The sequence below is a fragment of the Mercenaria mercenaria genome, chromosome 8 (assembly GCF_021730395.1).
Source record: "Mercenaria mercenaria strain notata chromosome 8, MADL_Memer_1, whole genome shotgun sequence".
Taxonomy (NCBI): Eukaryota; Metazoa; Mollusca; class Bivalvia; order Venerida; family Veneridae; genus Mercenaria; species Mercenaria mercenaria.
The window spans coordinates 43737603-43761806 of record NC_069368.1 but is presented as its reverse complement, the minus strand read 5'-3'; the positions used below and the strand labels follow the sequence as shown (position 1 = coordinate 43761806).

At 37.2% G+C, this 24204-nt stretch overlaps 1 protein-coding gene across 2 annotated transcripts; it reads left to right on the top strand.

Moving 5' to 3' along the window:
• Window positions 1–4422: 4422 nt before the first annotated feature.
• On the top strand, window positions 4423–23037 carry LOC123566482 (sugar transporter SWEET1-like). 2 transcript variants are annotated; one of them, XM_045360622.2, is made up of 7 exons: window positions 4423–4582; window positions 8380–8568; window positions 8827–8904; window positions 13195–13318; window positions 13812–13970; window positions 14755–14874; window positions 22554–23037. In XM_045360622.2, the coding sequence occupies exons 2-7, from the start codon at window positions 8501–8503 to the stop codon at window positions 22647–22649; spliced, it is 645 nt and encodes a 214-aa protein (XP_045216557.2). In that variant the 5' UTR covers window positions 4423–4582; window positions 8380–8500; the 3' UTR covers window positions 22650–23037. The 2 variants fall into 2 exon arrangements, with proteins under 2 accessions (XP_045216557.2, XP_045216558.2); XM_045360623.2 differs by lacking the exon at window positions 4423–4582 and adding an exon at window positions 4843–4982.
• Window positions 23038–24204: the final 1167 nt, after the last annotated feature.

The window sequence follows — 24204 nt, the reverse complement described above, 5'->3', positions numbered from 1 at the left end:
CCTAGGCCCTATGGTTTTGGACAAGAAGATCAGAAACTGTTTTAACTGTTCCTGGCCAATGTTACCTTGACCTTTGACCTAATGATCAAAATCAATAGGGGTCATTTGCTGGTCATGGCCAACCTAACTATCAATTTTCCTGACACTAGGCCCAAGCGTTCTAGAGTTATTGCCTGGAAACCATTTTACTGTTCCTGGTCACTGTGACCTTGACCTTTGACATACTGACCTCAAAATCAATAGGGGTCATCTGCTGGTCATGACCAACCTCCCTATCAACTTTCGTGACCCTAGGCCTAAGCGTTCTTGAGTTATCATTCGGAAACCGTTTTACTGTTCAGGGTCACTGTGACCTTGATCTTTAACATACTGACCTGATCCTAGGCCTAAGCGTTCTTGAGTTATCATCCGGAAACGGATTGGTCTACATTCCGACCGACCGACATCTGCAAAACAATATACCCCTCCTTCGAAGGGGGCATAAAAAACGACATCATACTCAGTTCAAAACTGGGTCATGTTGGGACAGGTGAGCGATTCAGGACCATCATGGTCCTCTTGTTGTTCTCTTACAGTAATTTTTTATTGAATTACTTCCCTTTTTTGTTACTATAAATAGCTTATTTTGAAACTTTTTTATGCCCCCACTTTGAAGAAGGAGGGATATATTGTTTTGCAGATAACTCAAGAAAGCTTGGGCCTAGAATCATGAATGTTGATAGGGAGGTTGGTCATCACCAGCAGATGACCCCTATTGATTTTGAGATCTGTATGTCAAAGGTCAAGGTCACAGTGACCCTGATTAGTAAAACGGTTTCCGGATGATAACTGAAGAACGCTTCGGCCTAGGATCATGAATGTTGATAGGGAGGTTGGTCATGACCAGCAGATGACCCCTATTGTTTTTGACCTCAGTATGTCAAAGGTCAAGGTCACAGTGACCCTGAACAGTAAAACGGTTTCCGGATGATAACTGAAGAACGCTTCGGCCTAGGATCATGAATGTTGATAGGGAGGTTGGTCATGACCAGCAGATGACCCCTATTGATTTTGAGGTCAGTGTGTCAAAGTTCAAGGTCACAGTGACCAGGAACAATAAAATGGTTTCCAGGCAATAACTCAAGAACGCTCAGGCCTGTTGTCAAGAAAATTGATAGTGAGGTAGGTCATGACCAGTAGATGACCCCTATTGATTTTAAGGTCATTAGGTCAAAGGTCAAGGTCACATTTGCCAGAAACAGTTAAACGGTTTCTGATCTTCTGGTCTAAAACAACAGGGCCTAGGGCTTTGATATTTGGTATATAGCAAAATCTAGTGGTTCTCTACCAAGTTTGTTCAAATTATCCCGCCAGGATCAAATATGTCCCAACCTCGGGGGTCACATGGTTCATATAGACTTATATAGGGAAAAGCTTAGAATCCTCATGTCTACAACCTACATCATTAAAATTTGGATCACATGTATTGTTTTTAGTGGCAAGATGAACCTTGATGTGAGTTGACCTTGATCTTGACCTAGTGACCTACTTTCACATTTCTGTAGCTACAGCCTTCAAATTTGGACCACATGCATAGTTTTGTGTTCTGAAATAAAATTTGACCTTCATTTTGACCTAGTGACCTACTTTCACATTTCTCAAGCTACAGCCTTCAAATTTGGATCACATGCATAGCTTTGTATACTGAAACAAAGTTTGACCTTGTTATTGACCTAGTGACCTTCTTCCACATTTTTGAAGGTACAGGCTTCAAATTTGAACCACATGCATAGTTTTGTGTTTCGAAATAAAATTTGACCTTGATATTGACCTAGTGACCTACTTTCACATTTCTCAAGCTACAGCCTTCAAATTTGGACTGCATGCATAGATTTGTGTACCAAAATGAACTTTGATCTTGAGATTGACCTATTGACCTACTTTGACATTTCTGAAGCTACAGACTTCAAATTTGGGCTGCATACATATTTTTGTGTTCTGAACTGAAATTTGACATTGATTTTTACCTAGTATCTACTTCCACATTTCTCAAGCTACAGCCTCCAAATTTGAAGCACATGCATAGTTCTGTCTACCGAAATGAACTTTGACCTTGAAAATGATCTAGTCGCCTACTTTCACACTTATCAAGCCACAGTTTTCATATTTGGACCACATGCACAGTGTTTTGTACCGAAATGAAATTTAACCTTGATTTTGATCTTGAGCTAGTCTTAAAATTTGGAACATAAAATATGGCTCAATGGTCAGAAACCAAGGTCACTCTGTGATCTCTTGTTAGGTAAATAGGTTAAAGGTCAAGGTCAGATTGGACCAGAACAGTAGAACTTTTGTTTACAGTGAGCTTATAATTTCTGTTCCTTGTGCAATTACTGAATGCATCAAGGGGGGGCATTTCGTGTTCGACGAGCTCTTGTTATTATTGGCAGTAGGGAAAAACCGAGACCACTTTTCTGTGGTACAACATCCAATTTTTAGATGTATTCTGACAACTTTACCAGGTAAGGATTTTTTTGTGGACTTTGAATTTTTTTTTAAATTTCTTCTCTTTCTTCTTCCTGTCCTTTGGGCTTCAACAGGCAAGTTCTTTAAATTTTGCTCCATCCTCTAATGTAACCCTTCGGGCGTATATTGCCCCGCTTGGCGGCCCTCTTGATGTTCAAACTGGGTTATGTGGGGTCAAAAACTAGGTCACCCGCTCAAATCAATGGAAAAGGTTGTTAACACACTAGAGGCCATATTTGTGACCCTATCTTCATGAAACTTGGTAAAAATGTTTATCTTGATGATTGCTAGGCAATGTTCGAAACTTGGTCATGTGGGGTCAAAAACTAGGTCACCACTCAAATCTAAGGAAAAGCTTTTTCATGAAACTTGGTCAGAATGTTTATCTTGATGATTCCAAGGCAAGGTTTAACAGGTGCGTATAGGGTCATCATGATCATCTTGTTTTACAAAGTGACTAGTCATTATCAAAAAGGAAGTGCAGCATACAGGAACCCTTTCAGCGGTACATTTTCACTTTTTATTTGATGCAGAGTAGGTGGATATGTCCTATTTTTCAGGCAGTATCACATCATACGGCAGAGAATTGCGTAATGCTGAAAATGTACCTTTCCGTCAGGCTGTCCTGGTGTCGGGGAACCGGTAGTTACTGTATAAAAAGCAGTTTAACAAAATATTTGTCATAAACATATGCTGACTAGGAAAAAAAGTTACGTTTCGCGTGAGAAACTCGAAACATTTGCAATGAATGGGTAGACGCATTTATTAAATTTCTGTTAAAATGTTTTTGCAGAAGTCATGCATTAAGTTACACTAACGAAAATTACCCCCACCCCAACCCCCAAAATGACGTTCCATTCACGCCCTATGCAATCACATTTTAGAGAATCTTCAAATAAAGTGCTGGGTCCCTTTCTCGTTTCATGTGCAATTAAATGTATCCTAGAATGACCCAGTGTTATTTTGAACATAACTATATATCTACTGTTACTGTTGATGGCTACTGTACGAACACCTAACTGTGATTCTTCAACGTTCTGAGTCTCTGAAATACAAGTGGCATTCAGACTTGGCTTCGAGCACCAGCTCCTCCAAGAGTCCCGTTTATGGGAGCTTTACACCTAGCTGATACTAACTGTATCATTAAAAATTACTAACAGTCTTCTAGAGGAGTCGCTCATATGGGCTACCGTTGGCAGCTATATACAAATTAAATCTAATATTCACACACACACACTTATTCATGTGACAAAGAAAATATATCATCTCTAGCCGAATACTTTCCAACATTTTCCAGGGGCGTACCTGGACGATTTTGAACTTTAGGCCTACGCCAGATAGACGAGCAGCGTAACTATAAGCCAAACAGCGATGCTGCGAGTATGGGGCAGATAAGAGAGAGAGAGGGAGGGAGAGAGAGAGAGAGAGAAAGTCTCGATTGGATTGTGTAAGGGTATTGAAAGAGAGAGAGAGAGAGAGAGAGAGAGAGAGAGAGAGAGAGTCGATTGGATTGTGTAAGGGTATTCTAGTTTTGTAGTTATCGTTTTTGAAATCATCGTAATGTTTAAATATCATGCATGACTCCTACATCCGCATTTTGGCAAGTTTTTGATAAATGCGTCTACCCATACATGTAGTATACATTGCGGATGTATCGGGTTTTATCAAAAAATCACTGATATATATTTCCCATACGAAAGTAAATATTTTCTAGAAAACGTATATTTGAAATTTCAAGGGGAGGCGCCACAATCCTAACGCCGGGTGAAAGAGACCCCCTCTCGGCTATGCTGCTCATATTCAAATTCATCCAGGTAGGCCGTATATGATACGTCCTTGGGTTTCTATTCTATCATATACAATAACCTTCCATATAGATTATGCTTTATCATGCCGATTATACATTTTTTTCAAAATCGGTAGATATAGCAGGCCGGGGTTACGGGGTAAAAGCACACTGTCTTGTGCCGCTCATGTATATAGATCTATTTTTAGCCCAGCAAAAAGTACAAGTGTAGGTCATACATGTATATAAAACATCGGTTTACACGGATATATACAACTACTAAATTCTAAGGTATGGTTTTATTCTGTCAGCTTTGTAAATGATCTTTATCATTTGTTAAATTTCCAAATATAATAATTGTTTATACTAATTGGCACACAGAAGGGACGTAGCTGGTGTTTGGTTTTGAATCATTTTAGATCTAATATAATTGTGGCAAGTTGCAGCATAAACATAAACATTACTCAGTAGACAGTTCCCTTTTCTAGATCTACTCGTTAAAAGTTCTATACTCTGGGAAAAGTTTAATGCCAGTTCTTGTTTTCATTATGATTATGTAATGGTTTCGTGTTAGCCTTGAGAACGCAACGCATGTTTTGTAGTAGGAGCTACCTTAGTGTTTTATTTGTAACTAACAGACTTTTGGACCCGACTTTTGTACTTACGTAGGCCGTATACATGATGCTCACGTGTAAGTACTCCACATTTCTTCTACACGTTACTGCTCTTTTGTTCTACGCGGGTTAGTAACCCAGATTAATACCTACATACCATACCTGCGCACGTCAGGTATCATACCATACCTGAGCACGTGCATAAGTATCATACCATACCTTAGCACGTGAAAATATTTGTTATGTTTATTTAAGGCCATGTTAGACTTATTTATATATATTTTATATTTTGACCTATGAGTTACGATCGTCATGTTTTCATCTACAATAAGCTTGAGGTATTAACAAAACGCGATAACTGTGGCCTTTATTTACTAATACCGGATTAACCCATAACAATGAAATATCGAATCAGGTGGACACATTATATGACAAATATCTTATATCGCAAAACCAATGCAAGCTGCGGCGTGGTCTAGTGGTTAACACGTATGCTTTGTAAGCTTACGGTGCTGGTTCGAATACAGGACGAGCTCCTTTTGTTTTTTTTTTATTTTTCCAGCATGTTTTTATCTGGAGAAGGAATTCATCACGGTAAAACTATTTATATCATGATTTTCTCGTGCACTTATACTGAGTACTTATTGACATTTTTCAGAGGATCTCTTATTAGAATAGACATTGAATCTATATACATTGCAATAATAATTAAACAAATACATAAGTAAAAAGAATGAAAGAAAAAATACAAAATACGATATAAACAAAAACCTGCAAAATAGAATAAGTAAAAATCATTTAAAAAAAGAAGGGCTTAAAAAAAGAAGGGCTCGAGCCTACACCATACAAACATAAAAAGAATAGATGTCCGACACACTATCCACTAGACTATAAATCTGTTTTGGAATAAAGGATCGTATTTAGAGTTAAGAATACTACAATATACAAATTAACACCACTTATCGGATAACACACCTGCTTTACCTATTTTTGGATTTTACCGAGTACCGTTAAAATTAAATTATCGCGATCCATTAATACTACTCTCGCACGGTATTTGTAACAAAAACATGTTAAATGTTACGAATCGATTAGTGAAACCATTATCCGTGACAAAAAAGTTGTACTACTTTTGATAAAGAAAACCCTAGTTTACCAGTTTACCATAAAGTTAACCCTGAATTACCAATATAGACATAATCGACTTTTCCGATAATTTTGTTATCGTTTTCTATTTGTATACTGGAAATGAGACTAAACAGGAAGTACACATAGCATACATATACTTATTTATAAACATTTGTCATCGTGTGCAAAGCTTAACACATGTATCTAATATACAAAATACAATGTGGCATCAAATAATAATAATAAATAATAATTATTATTATTGTAATCAGGAGGAGAAGAAGATGAAAAATGTTTAATAAACACGCAACCAAAGTGTGAAGGTTTGCATTAAAAGATAAAAAAAAAAAAAAACAACTATGAAACAAATTTGCGGACTTTTCATTCAGGTAAACAGATAATTTCGGATGCATATTTGTTAAATCACTTCATTATGAATGTGAATTTTCCAGAATGTGAAATATTGAAGTTAGGGAGAGCGGGACAGAGGCCATACTGGTGCGTTGTTTGTTTTTCTGTAAAATCAAACAGAGAAAAACTCCCAACAAATAATCGGCTAACATAAATGCATTTACATTCAATTTGGCTTAATAAGCAGAACTTTCATAAACTATTTATTATCATTTTACGTATTACAGTTTACCTCCTGAAGTTAAAGAAATTCCCACAATCTTTTTTTTCCTGACTGGGGAAAGGAAGGAAAGACTTATTAATAAATAAATTGATTAAAACTACAAATAAATATGATGAACGTTGTCAGTTGCTAACCTCCTAGATCGATGGATTTAAAATACCCGCGGTCGTGCGGTAACAACTCGGACGCTACGCGCTCACGGTGTCACGATTCGCACGAGCGCGGGTATTTTCAACGGCAGGCAGTTAACCTAACCAGTGTTCCTGGATTCTGTACCAGTACAAACCTGTTCTCCGCAAGTAACTGCCAACTTCTCCACATGAATCAGAGGTGGAGGACGAATGATATCAGACACAATGTCGTTTATCAAATCGTCACGGAGAAAATACACCCCGCCCGGGGATCGAACTCGCGACCCCGCGATCCGTAGATCTGCGCTCTCAATGAGCTAAGCGGGCCGTGATTTATACACTTAGGGTAGTGAGTTGTAGTAACGGTAACTCTGATAAATGGTCACTTATTTTTATGCCCCCGAAGGTGGGCATATTAAAATCGCACTGTCCGTGCGTGCGTGCGTGAGCCTGTGCTTCCGGTGAATTATTGTCCGGGCTGTAACTCTTCCATCCATAAAGGGATTTTGAAATAACTTGGCATAAATGTTCACCATAATGAGACGACGTATCATGTACAAGACCAAGACCCCTAGCTCCAAGGTCAAGGTCTTACTTAGAGGTCAAAGGTTAACACGGTCTGTTTCGTCTCCGGTCCATAACTCTGCCATCCATGAAGGGATTTTGAAACAACTTGGCATAAATGTTTACCATAATGAGACGACCTGTCATGCGCAAGACCCAGACCCCTAGCTCCAAGGTCAAGGTCACACTTATAAGTCAAAGGTTAACAGGGTATGTTTCGTGTCCGGTCCATAACTCTGCCAATGATGAAGGGATTTTGAAATTACTTGGCCTAAATATTCCCTATAATGAGATGAAATGTCGTGTGCAAGATCCAGACCCCTAGCTCCAAGGTCAATGTCACACTTAGAAGTCAAAGGTGTTTCTTGTCTGGTCCATAACTCTGCCATTTATTAAGGGATTTGGAAATAATTTGATACAAATGTTAACCATATAGAGAAGATGTGTCACACTTGTGACCGAGGCCTCTTAGGTCAAGGTCACAAAACGATATGTGATTTTTGCGCATACAACTGTAGCATTCTTGGACCTACTTCGGGGGCATTTGTCACCAATAGTGACAGCTCTTGTTTCTTGCATGTTCTCGCTATAGTAGCGTGTACATTTGCACATAAATCACAGTCAGTTTGAAAACAACTTTGTAATCTCTACTAGTATTTGTTAGGTGTAAAATTTCAAAATATCCCGAGGAGGACACTCGACCACCCCTGCATGTACTCGAATAATCCAGACAGGTAGTGTGTACTTTTCATCTTTTCGACCAACGTCCCAAAGTGATCAGTAATATACCCTGTTTTGTCTTGAAGCATTTTAAAATTTCTCGTGCAGAACCTCCAACCATCACCTCTACCTTTGCTCGAATTATCCACGTTAGTATACTTAGTGAATACTGTTCAACTGTTTGGATCTAAATGCAGCATTTCGTCTTTCAGAATTTGAAAATGTCTCGGGGAGAGCCCACCACACCTACATGTCCTCCAGTTATACAGTTGAGTATTTTTTCTTCTTTTATTTCAGTGTACAGACATACAACACTACTGTGCTTGTCCATGGTGCCCTAGTTTCGATACCGACAAACAGCAATCCTAGTTCCCAAACAGGCATATTATTACCCTAGTTTCGAACAGCTATCACCATAATGGACCTGTTTACAGCAGTGGAGGCGTTCACTCAGATCATCACATATGTTATGATAGTAGCTGGCATGTAAGTACAATGTGTGCAAAGCTCAACCGGCCAGTCTTATGGTCGACAGTTCAAAACATTGTTCATTGTAAGTGCGTGTCTAACTTCTGTAGATATACTGAAGAGTGCCCAACACTCACAAACTGTACAGAATGTGATGTTTTCATCTTTACAAATACTATAGCAGCGATTTTTTACTCAGAATCATAATTATATTTCTAGAAAGGTGAATTGGTAATACATGTATTGGCTTTTAACGTAATGTTCTTGTCTTTTCAGTCCATCGTGTATAAGGATGCTACGGACCAAGGTTACCACGGGTGTTCCCTACCCATTCTTTCTCGCAGGTTGTGTCAAGTAAGCGGACACTTTTTTCATACACCGTCTTCTCAAGTAAGTTAATACCTATCTGTGTGTTCATGGCCTAGTAAGTATGATTATGTACTAAATTACAGAGACAGAATTGTAGAAAACTGTCGTATGTAAAAAAAGCCATCTAAAATAAAAGATGAAAATGTGTTTAACACGTAAAAACGGATAATTGTCTCTGCTCCCTCTCTTTCCCACTCGAACCGCCACCTCTGACATTTATCGATATCAGTTAATTTACTTGAAAACTGCAGTCTGCTGCTTGCCAAACAAACTCTAGCATCTTTAATATAAAGAGACGGGCTTGGAGGCCTTTACCTCCGATATCGCCGATGCCTTTTTGCGGCGGGGCGCTTGCGGCCTCTGCCGCTTAGTTAACATTCGCTGTTTCAAGGTGTGTTCTCACGCGGAAGATCGAAAATTGGAGACAATCCGAATAACACATCAAATTGAAGCGTAATAATACTTGTAAAACAAATAGTTTAATGAGAAGAAGGGTTAGTGTTAACTGCGTGATGATTTTTAAAGTATTTATATCTTGTAAGGTAAACCTGTTTTATACAGTAATAAAGCCGTCAAACCAGTTCAAGAACAGAACTATTTGACTTCGCGGAATGACATTGGACAAAACCAAACAACACACTGTGACAAAATAGTCCACATATTCATTGTTATTACACGTAAAAATGCATTTGATGAAGTTTGTATATTATCCCACCTTCTTGCATTTTACTAAGAATAAAAAGCAAAATCTAGGTGAATGATATTTTTTGTTTTAATAGGTAATACCGGAATTCTTTAATTATTGTTGTTTGTGACGCCATCTTGTGTTTGTGATAGACTATTCCAAGCGTTAAATACTACATATTAACGACTGTTACAACCCAAGAACTAGGACGATCCAGGTATGAAATTAGTGAAAGATAGCAATCGCTGATTGGCTGTGTGTATATATCGATGCAAACGTCACACAGAGCTTCCTTTTGTTTTGGATCCTTTTTTGTCGGCTGCCAGATGGAATTTACAAAAGCATTAGATATTTCTGTAAAAAAATCAAAGTAATACACAATTCAGTATCCTTAAACCCAAAAAGTTGAATGTGTTAGAAAAAATAAATGATGGAGATACATTAGTAATTTGACCCTCTGGATATGGAAAGTCATTAATTTATGATGCTTTGCAGAAGATTTCAATTACTATTATCAATACTAGATACCTTGTAGAAAGAGAATGATTTATAGTAAGTTACCAGTAGATCTAGATTTCTATAGCTATTCTACAACATGGACAATATTGTTGACTGGAAGCGCTTATCAGTTTTGTTATTGTTTAAACCTTTAACTTGTTATGTTAGGTGACTGAACGATCATTTCAGGATTAAGTAGACAATGCATTCAATAAGCCTGGGAAGCCATTGATAATATTTGTGCTTTATCAGAGGAAATCATACCTAAAGATGCCACTTAATCTTCGCTAATTAGTGTTAATTGGCATCCATTAAGTTTCTGATATTATCAACGGGAAATCTGAAGGAGTTTCCAAATTTCGTAGATTACTAGGTCTGAATTAATATAACATCTTGGCAGCTATGACGCAAATTTAGGTTTAAACTGACATAATTTAAAGAACAACTTGCTGGAAAAAACTATGGCAGGTACAAACTGAAATTTGTCTATGGCCCGGAAATGTCCGGAAACTTTCGGAAGTACACGATTCCGATCTGTCTTTTCCGTGAGAATTCCGTTTCTATTTGTAGCCATGGATTATTACTTTTCGAGGTTATCGTTCTTTATCAAACATCCGCATATTTCGAGTGTAATACAGGTGGCGCTGCAGTCTGAAAACAGGTTTCCTCAGGCTGTCAATTTGCAGGTAGAAAAATGTTAGAAATTGTCAGGCTGGATTCCCAGGCTAGTTTCCGTACCAAAAAGCAGTAAAAACAAATGTGTGTCCATGACATAAAGTTTGGCAGTAATTAAGTTTTTAAAGAATTCACTAGGAATCACTACAAAAATTAGAAAACACGATAAGCTGATAGCGTTATTCCATAAAGCTACTGATGCTTATTGATAAGTGGGTGCTAAGATGATGCCATCGCGTTATCACCATCGTACCACCGCCTCCCGACGGTCATGCGCATTGGTACAGTATATGTGCCAGTAAAATACAGCCATTTTTCATCAACTAAAAAGTTTTGTTTCTTTAATTCTCTTGTTAAATGATATTATCTTCGTATTCTGATCGGATGATTTTTCAAAGTTATTGTCCTGTGATTACATAACATAGTATACAAAAATTCCATTACCTAGAATTCATCAATATTTTATCAGATTTTCTCCCTAGAGGAAATGTACATATTTCTTCATGTTCCAGTCAGATGATTTTTCACCGACTTACTGCCCTTTGGTTATTCAGCTTAGTTTACTATAATACCATTTCTTGTCTAGGATAAACCTCAGCAACCACAGGCTGGAATTTATAGTAACTTCATACAGGAAGCTTCACTGCCAAGAGGAATTGTGCGTTCCAGTCAGATGATTTACTGAGTTATTGCCCTTTGATTATTCAACTTTAGTACACTATAGTACCTTTTTTTTGTCCTGAGTTGCTGGATACCATAGAAACTTCATCAGAAGTTGCATATTATCTTCATGTTCCGGTCTGATGATTATCACTGAGTTACTGCCCTTTGATAGTTCAACTTTAATGAACTATAGCGCCATTCTAGTCAGGATATTTCTTGGCAACAAGAAGTGGTGCGCATTTTATCTCCATGTTATGGGGTTTTAATATTTCATTATTCAACATGAGTATTTTTTAAAACTATATGTGCCCAGTCAGTGAATTCCACTTTTTAACTCACCAGAGCACGAAGTGCTCAAGGTAAGCTATTGTGACCAGTCATTGTCCGGCGGCGTCCGTCGTGCGACATGCGTCATCCGTCAACATTTGCCTTTTTAACACTCTAGAGGCCACATTTGTTACCCGATCTTTATGAAACTTTGTCAGAATGTTTGTCTTGAAGATTTCTTGGTCAAGTTCGAAACTGGATCATGTATGGTCAAAGACTAGGTCAGAAGGCCAGATCAAAGGAAAATCTTGTAAACACTCTAGAGTCCACAGTTTAAGTTGGAAATTCATGAGAATTGGTTAAAGTGTTTGTCTTGATGTCCTCTAGGTCAAGTTTGAATCTGGGTCATGTGGGATTAAAAACTAGGTCACACGGTCAAATCAAAGGAAAAGCTTGTTAACACTCTAGAGGCCACAGTTGTAACCCAATCTTTATGAATCTTTGTCAGAATGTATGTATAGATGGTCTCTAGGTCACGTTTGAAACTGGATCAGTTAGAATAAAAAACTAGGTCATTAGACACAATCAAAATAAAATCTTGTTAACCCCCACAGTTTAAGTTTGAAACTCATAAGAATTGGTCAGCATGTTTGTCTTGATGACTTATAGGTCAAGTTCTAATCTGGGTAATGTGGGGTCAAAAACTAGGTCAACCGGTCAAATCAAAAGAAAAGCTAGAGGCCACAGTTGTAACCCAATCCTTTTGAAACTTAGTCAGAATGTTTGTCTTGATAATCTCTAGGTCAAGTTTGAAAATGGGTCATGTGTGATCACGTGAGGTCAAAAACTAGGTCAGTAGGTCAGATTAACTCTGATGAGTGATATAGGGCCATCATGGCCCTCTTGTTTCTTTTAATATGCAATAATCTTATTTTGGTGAGCATCCATTGGCCATTATTTTCTTGTTATTCTATGCGTTTTATTCTCGGTAAAAAAGACAATCAAACGGTCATGAACCGATGTATGTAACATTGCATGAAGCTGATATTCATGCGGATACTTTCATCGGTCAATGGCTTTTATCGTTTTGCTAACATGTAGATTAGAATAAAATTTTTGTCTAGTCAAATACGGAATATATAATGGATATATTGAACAGGCACGTGGTACAAATGTGATTCGCTGAGAAAAATATGTATTGAATGATATGTGTATATTCTAGATGCAAATTATAATTAAAATTCAAAATCTCACTGTTTTGAGAAAGCGGAATTTTAAAATATAATCTTCCATTATATTTCAGTTCTCCACTAGCTTGTCTTCTATTTAAGCCCGCCGCATTCAGCACTTTTAGTGCTTTGATTTTTCACTGGGACACTTCTTCCGTCAAATCTACCCATTTAGAAATATGCATATCTGGTGGGTATTTGTTATACAGTAATCGAAAATTTTCAATCATGACTGTTAACTATTTTTTTCGGGTACAGCTCCGTAATGGCGATAGGGTATGGTATATTGGTGGATAACAAGACGGTGATAGAAATCAACCTGTTTGCCACATTCTGCAACGTTTTCTACATAGGTGCTTTCATATATTCTTCACAAAGCAAGGTTAGTGTGAAGTTTTCATGTTACTTTGTAAACTTACAGTCTTCCTGGACGTTTATGGACGTGTGGCAGCAGTATGAATCTTAAAATGGGAGTCATACCTCATGCATTTAAATTTTATACAATCTATTAAGATATATGATACACCTTTATTTACTGAGAAAAAAAAACCATGAAATTTGTTTATAAGATAAAACAAACAAAAAAAGACCAGTTTTAAGGCCGTTTCATTTGACAAATCATCTTGTAGGTACCTTACTGATCGACGGCAAAGAATCGTTTCAGATTTATATAGAATATAGCTTGATAGTAAAGAAATCTCGTTAAGTAGTAAGCGAGTCCGATCTGTATTTTTCAAGGTGGAATTGTTGTTGATCATGAGCGGCCGACGCCTTATCTGTTTCAACAGCGAATTTTTAATTATTTAGCTTTTCAGATCTCACGACTTTCAGGTTATGTATGAAGAAAAACTTAACATTATTTTTTGTATTTTCAGAGTCTTCCAGTGTCACAGTTGCTAGGATGTTCGTTTTTTGTATTTGGAACATATTTCTATGTTACCAGACTTGCGAATCAAGACTATGTAATGGATACTATAGGAATGATTTTGTTATTCTGTTCATCAGTACTGCTTCTTACACCATTATTACAAGTTGTAAGTACTTCTTACACCATTATTACAAGTTTTGTAAGTTCTTCTTACACCATTATTGCAAGTTGTAAGTTCTTCTTACATTATTACAAGTTGTAAGTTCTTCTTACATCATTATTACAAGTTGTAAGTTCTTCTTACATTATTACCTGTCGTAAGTTCTTCTTACACCATTATTACAAGTTGTAAGTTCTTCTTACACCATTATTACAATTTGTAAGTTCTTCTTACATTATTACAAGTGTAAGGTCTTTGATCTTACCATTTTTTGCTTTGAAGATAGGGAAAACTGCTATTCGTGTCAAGGTTTTCAGTCTTTCAACAATAAGCTTGATATGACCTGACACGAAACTGAGGTCGAGGACAGTTGGCTTAGAGTCTGCTGCCTGGAACTAAAACAGTGCTGGTACCACCTGACAGGGTACTGGCAGGGTACTTCAGTAATCCTAGAGGGGCTTGAACCCATGACGTACGGGAAGAGCGATCAAAATGTTAACCTCTATAGCACCAGTTCCCGGCACTGTAAAGAGAGGTGAACGGAATGCGACCATCGGGTTATAATTATATTCGAAATTTCGGTTCTTGAAGACTCCTCGAGTATAGTGTATGTTGATTAATTATAAATGTGATGATTATTCTCAAGTAAAACAAGGGACATTCTATGCATGTAATAAATCAGCGATTTATAATTCTTCACAACGTGTTGTTGATTTGTCATATTTTACATGATGACACACATTATATTTTCATAGAGTGTGTTAAAATTACGAATGCTTGTATTTTACAGAAGGAATGTATAGAGAAAAAGAACACCGATAGTCTTACCCTGACGATGATGATACCGGGTTCTTTGTGTTGTGGTGCGTGGGCAACGTATGGGGTCCTTCTCAAAGACTTCTATATATACGTAAGTTACGTGCACAGCAAGGGCTATTAACCCAATACGAAAACATGTATCCCGATAATGATTGCTTCCCCTGTATTTAATATTTAGCTTCAGTCAATAATATAGATATAGATTCTATGTGAATTGCATAAAATAGCATCAGTGTTGTGTTTGTGACTTTTACGTTCACAAAAAAGTGCAGAACATATCAAAATTTGATAATTTAAGACACTGGTATTGGTTGCTCTTACTGGGATTCAAGCAAGACGGGGCAGTTTTAGAAATTCGGAATAGTCTTGTTTTTAAAACGGAAATAATTATTTTCATTTAAAGTGTTTTTCATGCCTTGGTTTTGATTTGCAAGATCACATATTAAATGAATATGAGCCGTGCCATGAGAAAACCAACATAGTGGGTTTGCGACCAGCATGGATCCAGACCAGCCTGCGCATCCGCGCAGTCTGGTCAGGATCCATGCTGTTCGCTAACAGTTTCTCCAATTCCAATAGGATTTAAAAGCGAACAGCATGGAGCCTGACCAGACTGCGCGGATGCGCAGGCTGGTCTGGATCCATGCTGGTCGCAAACCCACTATGTTGGTTTTCTCATGGCACGGCTCATATACTCTTAACGTCAACCGCCTGATAGTTCTCTATTTCCATAAGGATGTTCGTATTTCCGGGTTATCCATTATTAAGCTGAGTTGCTGTCGAAACCACAGCAATAGAATTCGTCATTTTTCTTTTTGTGTACCTGTTCTGAGATACCACCTATCAGCTATACGTACTGAGTACAGGTTGGCTATGCACGTGCACCTTTTCATGAAATGACGCACACCGGTATATATAGATGAACGATCGATGTTTGTGGGGGCCACAATAATGTATTGAGACTATGATGAAAGAGATGTTGCTTTTTTAGGCTGACTTATAATTTTTATTGCGTCAAAGTCCTATAAATATGCGTATAATTACGCAACAAACATTGAGCACTTTGGATGAGCTAAAAGGTCTTACGTCAGAACGTAACTTTTATTCACCAGATATTACTATAATTGGATATGTGCACCCCCACAAATAACCTAAAATAACCTCATCTATCTCAATCAAAGACATTTCCTTATAAAACGTCTTGGAAGTCATGCAAAAACCTTTAGATTTCCGTCACAGATAAAATAGATGCATCATTTTATATGATTTTAACAACTGTTGTCGCTCAAACGAACGTATTAACACCTACAGTTATTATTATTTCAGTGTAATGACTATTTAAAAACCATTTACGGTGCATATTTCAAATGAGGAATGCAGTGAGCGTGGGTCTTTGTTTTTAATCAATCACAATTCTGGCAGTTCCTGCGAATCCGAAAAGGTTTGTGGTGAGATGAACAATAAGAAAAATGAGAGGGAAAATACTCTTTAAATGCCATGTCTTTACTTTTTCAGACGGTTGATAACTGAATTTATACTAAATGCTAACGAAGAAAAAATGGGAACTGAAGAGTAAAGTTAGTAGAATTCATCATGCGATTTTGATACTACTTGTATTTGACCTGGGCGATTTGTAAAGCTCTTTTCTGTTTCATTATCACACATGACCATGTTCACACCGTATATATTTTGGACTTGCTGACATGTGCGCCATTTAGCCGCTGGTTTTGTACTAAACGTCTTTGTAATTGATACATTGTCCGAAAACTGGTACCACGGGAACAAAAAACATCCTTGTAACTTACACACAGTCCGAAAACTGGTACCACGGAAACACAGACATCCTTGTAATTCACACAATGTCCGAAATGAACAGGAAACAGAAAGCTGTGTTATACTCATACTTGAACAGCGCCACAAGGTGCAATCATTCAAATACCCCATGTTGTAAACAAGTCATTTATAGCTTTTTATCTCATTCTTTTTGTGTAGATTTAGCTGTCAAACGGATGCACGTGTTCAATTTTACACATGCGATTGAAATATTCAATCATTTCCTTATAAGTTCAAAATAAAGTGATCTATCAATTGAAATAATTACAATTTTGACGGCTGTGATCTAGCGGAACTTACGAATAGCTCCCACTTTGGACAAAAAAGGCATGAAACATATTGATTATACAACTGTATGTTTATTTTTATAAGCTATAGATGGGTACATTGTAATTAAAGCTCTCAGTTCGGGGATTTGGAATTACAGCGCATGTGGTAGGCTAAAATAACTTGCATAATTCCAGCGCCGATTAGTTTTGACTTTTATATCACCGATGACTAAAAATCCACGCCATTTTTTCCCTCGCGAACGGAGGATGGATTTTGTGAAAATGCTCATGTCTGTAGATATGCTTGGTTCTAAATTTCGTTCTTTATATAGGGTACTGGGTTAAATGCTTTAGCAAAAATTCTTATCATCGTTAATATGATGGGTTTAAGTATCTTTATTTTCCTTATTTACATTCATTATGACATAAATATGATTGAAAATGACGTTTTGATGCAATGAAAAAGATTACAAAAGCGATATGTATGATTTATATAACCAAAGTGTCATTTGATATTAGATATTTTAATATGTAAATGATACGACAATTAAAGTATACATATATTTGACAAATGTCTAACGTTAAGGCGTCAACATAAGCTGACATGAAATATGTTGAATTATTTCATTGATATTCTATATAACATAACTTCGACAGATGCACTCACATACACACATATAATGTGACAATTTGTGAGTTTGATGCCAGTAACATTGTTCGAAGTGTATGTACTTTTCCTTGTATAAAGTATTTGCTTTAAGGAGGCTGAAACCCCAGAAATGACAGATTGACAATGTTAAAGTGTTCAGAAGTGGTCTTTACACTAGATTTCTCGGATTTGTGTTCTTATTAGGGAATAGCCGAGTGGATCTTTTTTCAGGCGTTTGTCGCCATCAAAATATATATATAAAATCGAATGTAAAAACAGGCAAAGAATACTAACACCACTTTTGAGTTGCCTGTACATGCTCGAATGTAAAAAACTGGCAAAGAATTCTAACGCCACTTTTAAATTGCCTGTACATGCTCGAATGTAAAAACAGGCAAAGAATACTAACGACATGCTCTTTTGAATTGCCTGTACATGCTCGAATGTAAAAACTGGCAAAGAATACTAACGCCACTTACAAATTGCCGTACATGCTCGAATGTAAAAACAGGCAAAGAATACTAACACCACTTTTGAATTGCCTTTACATGCTCTAATGTAAAAACTGGCAAATAATACTAACGCCACTTATAAATTGCCTGTACATGCTCGAATGTAAAAACTGGCAATGAATACTAACGACATGCTCTTTTGAATTGCCTGTACATGCTCGAATGTAAAAACTGGCAAATAATACTAACGCCACTTACAAATTGCCGTACATGCTCGAATGTAAAAACAGGCAAAGAATACTAACACCACTTTTCAATTGCCTGTACATGCTCGAATGTAAAAACAGGCAAAGAATACTAACGCCACTTTTCAATTGCCTGTACATGCTCGAATGTAAAAACTGGCAAAGAATACTAACGCCATGCTCTTTTGAATTGCCTGTTACATGCTCGAATGTAAAAACTGGCAAAAATACTAACGCCACTTATAAATTGCCGTACATGCTCGAATGTAAAAACAGGCAAAGAATACTAACACCACTTTTCAATTGCCTGTACATGCTCGAATGTAAAAACAGGCAAAGAATACTAACACCACTTACAAATTGCCGTACATGCTCGAATGTAAAAACAGGCAAAGAATACTAACACCACTTTTGAATTGCCTTTACATACTCTAATGTAAAAACTGGCAAATAATACTAACGCCACTTTAAATTGCCTGTACATGCTCGAATGTAAAAACAGGCAAAGAATACTAACACACTTTTAATTGCCTGTACATGCTCGAAGTAAAACTGCAAAGAATGTACTTAACAGACCACTTTTCAATTGCTGTACATGCTCGAATCTAAAATGCAATATACATAATGAACATGCTCTATTTGAATTCCTGTACATGCTCGAATTTTAAATGGCAAAGAATACTAACGCCACTTTTCAATTGCCTGTACATGCTCGAATGTAAAAACAGGCAAAGAATTCTAACGCCACTTTTGAATTGCCTGTACATGCTCGAATGTAAAAACTGGCAAAGAATTCTAACGCCACTTTTCAATTGCCTGTACATGCTCGAATGTAAAAACTGGCAAAGAATACTAACGACATGCTCTTTTGAATTGCCTGTACATGCTCGAATGTAAAAACTGGCAAAGAATACTAACGCCACTTTTCAATTGCCTGTACATGCTCGAATGTAAAAACAGGCAAAGAATACTAACACCACTTTTGAATTGCCTTTACATGCTCTAATGTGAAAACTGGCAAATAATACTAACGCCACTTGTAAATTGCCGTACATGCTCGAGTGTGAAAACTGGTAAAGAATACTAACACCATGCTCTTTTGAATTGCCTGTACATGCTCGAATGTAAAAACTTGCAAATAATACTAACGCCACTTTTAAATTGCCTGTGCATGCTTAAACGTAAAACTGACAGTTGTATATGCTTATATGTGATCTTTGTACTCAGTGAATACTGACACCAGTTTGAATGTTGTTGAAATGTCAAAATGTAATATTGACCATACATGCTAACATGACTCTCACATAAACTATTCGTATGTGCTAGAAAGATGTTAGGTGGCATCACGACTCTTACATAATATGGGCGTACAGGGTAAAATGTAATTTTGGCCATTCCATGCATTGTAGCATCTTAACTTCGACACAAAATAGCCGTACATGCTAACGAAATTATTGTAGTATTGGTTGTCACCTTGACTTTTAAAAGATAGCACTCTAATAATTATTTTTCCAGTTTAAGCAATTCATGTGTCGTTCCTTCTTTTTCTTCATAATTTATGAATGATTCATTTATATTTCTTAATTATAGCTTGTGCTAAAAGATATGGATTTCATATGGCATCGATTTTATTTTAACCTTTGGCCTGCTGGCGGCAATTGATTCTGCCTTTGCGACCAGTGCAGACCAAGATCATTCTGCATTTCCGTGCAGGCTGATCATGGTCAGCACTGTTCGCTATTCAGTCAGTAAAATTTCAGTGAACACCCCTTTGATAAACAAGCGGTACCGCCAGAATTGAATGATGGACCAATCCATTTTAGAAATTTAGTAGGGTGCAGATTATGTCATTATCTAGCTTTAAGACAAAAAGTTACCCTGTACCATTCATATTAACTTATATGCTTTCAGTAACATTGTTTTCACTAGCTTTCATACAGGTACATCGTTCACAGAAGCGTGCATGGTAACACTAACATCGTTCAGAGAAGCTTACACGCTTCCAGTTATACATCTTCTTTACTAGCTTACATCGTTTATACTAGCTTACATGCTTACAGTAACATCGTCCATATAAGCTTACATGGACAATGAACACGATCATGCTAGCGTACATGCTGACAATAACTTCAGTCATACTAGCTGATACGCTGACAGGTACATCTTTTAATCCTGAGCGTCAAGAAAGGGAGTTACTGGTACCATTTGTCACGTCCTTTGATATGACGCGGCCGGAGATCATACCCACGACCTCCCTTACTCGAAGTGGGTATTTATCTATTCTAACGTACGTGCTAACAGTAATCTGGCGCATTTTACTAGAATAATTTAGACAGTTAATCACATGCTAATTGAAACACGACTTAACTAACTTAGTTATTTCATTATTGACATGCATGCATTAACTTCAATAGAATGAAATACATGCATTGATAAAAACAACGATCAAATCGTTCGAATTAACACCACAATGGCAGTTTAATGCGAGTTCTGACAAATGTAGAAGACGAGTCATGAATCATCATGAAACTATTCCAATGGTTCATAAAAACGACGATATATCACGTCCACTTTCCAATTGGTATTCAGGATGCCGGTTGTACGAATTCGGGACTTCCTTTAACTTGATAGAATTAATTAACGCGTTCCCCTTTCACAACCTCCGGTTCTTAACGTTGCTTTATTTGGCTGCATTTTGACGTAAATGTTGATGTAACGTATTAATTGCGCACATTATTCGTAAACTAATGCAAATGAATGTAAAATAATGATAATTGTCAGCGATAAAATGCACAACTATAATACTTTCCTTGTTTTAGATTTGTAAAGTACTAATTACATTGAAGGTTAGTACTGTACACCGTGGTCATTTTGTTTGCAATAGAATTTTCGCGATTGATGCCAGCTGTCAAATTAAAGTTCAAAAATCGTTTTATTCGCATGAGGGACAACCCTGTTCACTGGCACCAGACCAGAAATATAACAAAATACACTGTACATGTTAAACCCCACCCCTAGGTAACTATGGTCATGAACGGGAAAATGTACTAACCCATTTCAACCTAAAACGTGCAGTTTGATTCAACCTCTGAGCTACAGTTTCTATGTAATTGAGATGAAACTTGCTATGCATCATTAGCATGAAGTGAAACATACATATTACCTTTTTTGACCTGAAGACCCGTTACATTTTCTATTCAATTCAGATGAAACATGGTTTACAACTGCAATATGTTAGCAGTTTCATGCTTGACGTTTTTTCTCATGCTTATTTTATTATTCAACCCCTGTCAGTTGGGGGTGGGGTGCAAACAATGTTGACACCTGTGGGGAGGTGGGTGAGGGGGGGGGGTAAACAATGTTGACACCGGGGAATGGGGGCAAACAGTGTTGACACCTTGGGGTGCAAACAACATTGACCCCTGGGGGAGGAGGGCAAACGGTGTTGACAGTTTGGGGCTGGAGAGGCAAACAATGGTGACACTGACACCTTTGGGGGAGGGGGGCAAACAGTGTTGACACCATTCTAGTTTCTTTGCATGTTAAGAAAGTTAAAGATTTTTGACGTCTATCTACCATTTAGTTTTGCTTGCATTTATCATTGTTCTTGTAGGTTTCCAAGGCACTGAATCCATTTAAACATACTTTCCCAGCGGAAGTACATGACACAAAATTTTACCGTGGTGTCTTGTGTAAAACTATAAGAATATGTATTTTCGTGGGTTATCCTGTTGGCATTATTGTGACATTAATTTACTGTTTCACAAGGAATTGCGCGAAATTACCATCAATATGCTATAATTATATAAACAAGAGTTAGTCGTTATCTGTCCGTGAGAGATAATGATATGTACATGTAAATTCTCACGTCACCAAAAATAGCTGTAACAGCATTTGTTTGGTAAATATAAATTTTTTGTATCCAAATAAAAATGAGCCGCACCATGAGAAAACCAACATAATGCATTTGCGACCAGCATGGATCCAGACCAGACTGCGCATCGCATTCGCGCAGTCTGGTCAGGGTCTATGCTGTTCGCTTTCAGAGCCTATTGCAATTAGAGAAACCGTTAGCGAACAGCATGGATCCTGACCAGACAGCGTGGATGCACAGGCTGGTCTGGATCCATGCTGGTCGCAGATGCATTATGTTGGTTTTCTCATCGTGCGGCTCAAATGTCATCTAGATAAATCCAATGGAGGAAATATTAACGTTTACAGAAAAATATGAACCTGTTATAAAACGCCGATTATTTAGTGTATTTTGACCACGTGACTGTTGATGTTTAGTTAATTACTGAGTATCTGTCTGTATATTTCAGGGTCCAAATATCCTTGGTCTGACGTCATACATTTGTCAAGCTATTGCCATGTTAGTGTATGGCGGCGGTCGACAGAAATCCGAACATACAGATTAAAGGGATAAATCATACATGGTTACTATGGTAACTAGTTGTCTTGTGAGCAACCTGTTCAAAAACATTTGTTAGTTACAAATACACCGATATACAACTATTGCTTTGTATTTTTCTGCTTATTCAAAAAGACTTTCAGCCCTTTAAAATTGATAACAATTGTGTAGAAAAGCTTTTGAAATCTTCTTTGCGTACATTACAAGATACGTGTTTGTAGCATTTTCTTGTGGTCCCCTATCAAGAATGTACTAGTCGGGTTTTTTTCCGTCTGCCACAATGCAGCATTTATGTACGGAAAACTTTTAAAGATCTGACATGGCATTAGTTTTCTTTAAAGAAATCTTACGTTGTCAATAATATATTAATACATTGTGGTTTTCTGCTCCTGTGAGTGACTTGTTATTATTTATTTACCTGAGGGGACTTACGGGTCGCCTCCGTCTGTCCACCCATCAGTTTGAAAAATGCTGCGATAATTCATAAGTTAAAAGGTTTATTTAGATCTACCTGACACAACGAAGGTCTTTTAATAGAAAAGACAGATTGTTACACAGTGCTTCTATCTTTGCTTCTAAGTAGATCTCGTACGCATAGTTAGCTAACACAACCAAAGTGTTTATTAAGTGCTGTATTGTGGCTTTAATAGTCGCCCTATGCTGGACTTTGTCATGTTGGGACCGTGAGGTCTGAGAGGGTATGCACGGTGGCAATATATTTCGAGCAAAGGCTTAATAACCGTTACATTATCTTATGTCCCCAACAAAAATAAGTCGTACGAAATAACTGATTCTATGTGGTTTTAGTTCAGGGGGTATATCACTAAAAATAAAATATTGTGTTGTCATTTAGCTATTTATAGCAACAAAAATATCAATATTCCGGCTCCACGGTATGTTACAGGATGATGAATGGATAGCTGCTAGTAGTAGTTCACAGCTTGAAATAGATTTTGTTATATTGCACTCAGTACATACATGTACATGTTTTGTAGGTGTAGTAATCAAAATGTATACACATAAAGGTAAGGGAATTGTGGAAAAGCATTTAATGGAGAATTTTAAATCACTAAAATGTAAGGCTAAAGGAGTCTTAAAAGGGAACCATGTATTCCCTTTACCAAGCTAGAATTTCAGGCCACCAGCTTCAGGCCGATTGGGCACCATCTTCAAGCCGCTAGGTCGCCAACTTCACTTCAACAAGATGATAGAGGAATGTGTTGTCACTGTCACGTTTTAACAATGACTTTACAATATTTTCTAACACAAATTGAATTCAAACCAATCAATCACCAAGAACGTAAATTGCTGAGTTGTCACTGGAATTAATATTATCATATTAATTGCTTCTCCGTATTATTAGTCGCCGCTAAACCTCATTCAACGTAGAATAATCTCTAAGCAAGGAATATATCACTTTGCAGGAAAACGCACTACTAAACATATTACAAAATTATATTTCGTAGTATAACTGAATAATCGCTAAAACAAGGAATATATCACTTTGCAGGAAAACGCATTACTAAACGCATTACAAAATTATATTTCGTAGTATAACTGAA

What these genes read in the sequence shown, in the direction of transcription:
- LOC123566482 (XM_045360622.2), top strand. Translation starts at nt 8,501, where the DNA reads ATGGACCTGTTTACAGCAGTGGAGGCGTTCACTCAGATCATCACATAT. An exon ending in TTTCTCGCAGGTTGTGTCAA is followed by an intron (nt 8,905 to 13,194) that starts GTAAGCGGACAC and finishes TTTCGGGTACAG; the next exon opens with CTCCGTAATGGCGATAGGGT. An exon ending in TTACACCATTATTACAAGTT is followed by an intron (nt 13,971 to 14,754) that starts GTAAGTACTTCT and finishes TGTATTTTACAG; the next exon opens with AAGGAATGTATAGAGAAAAA.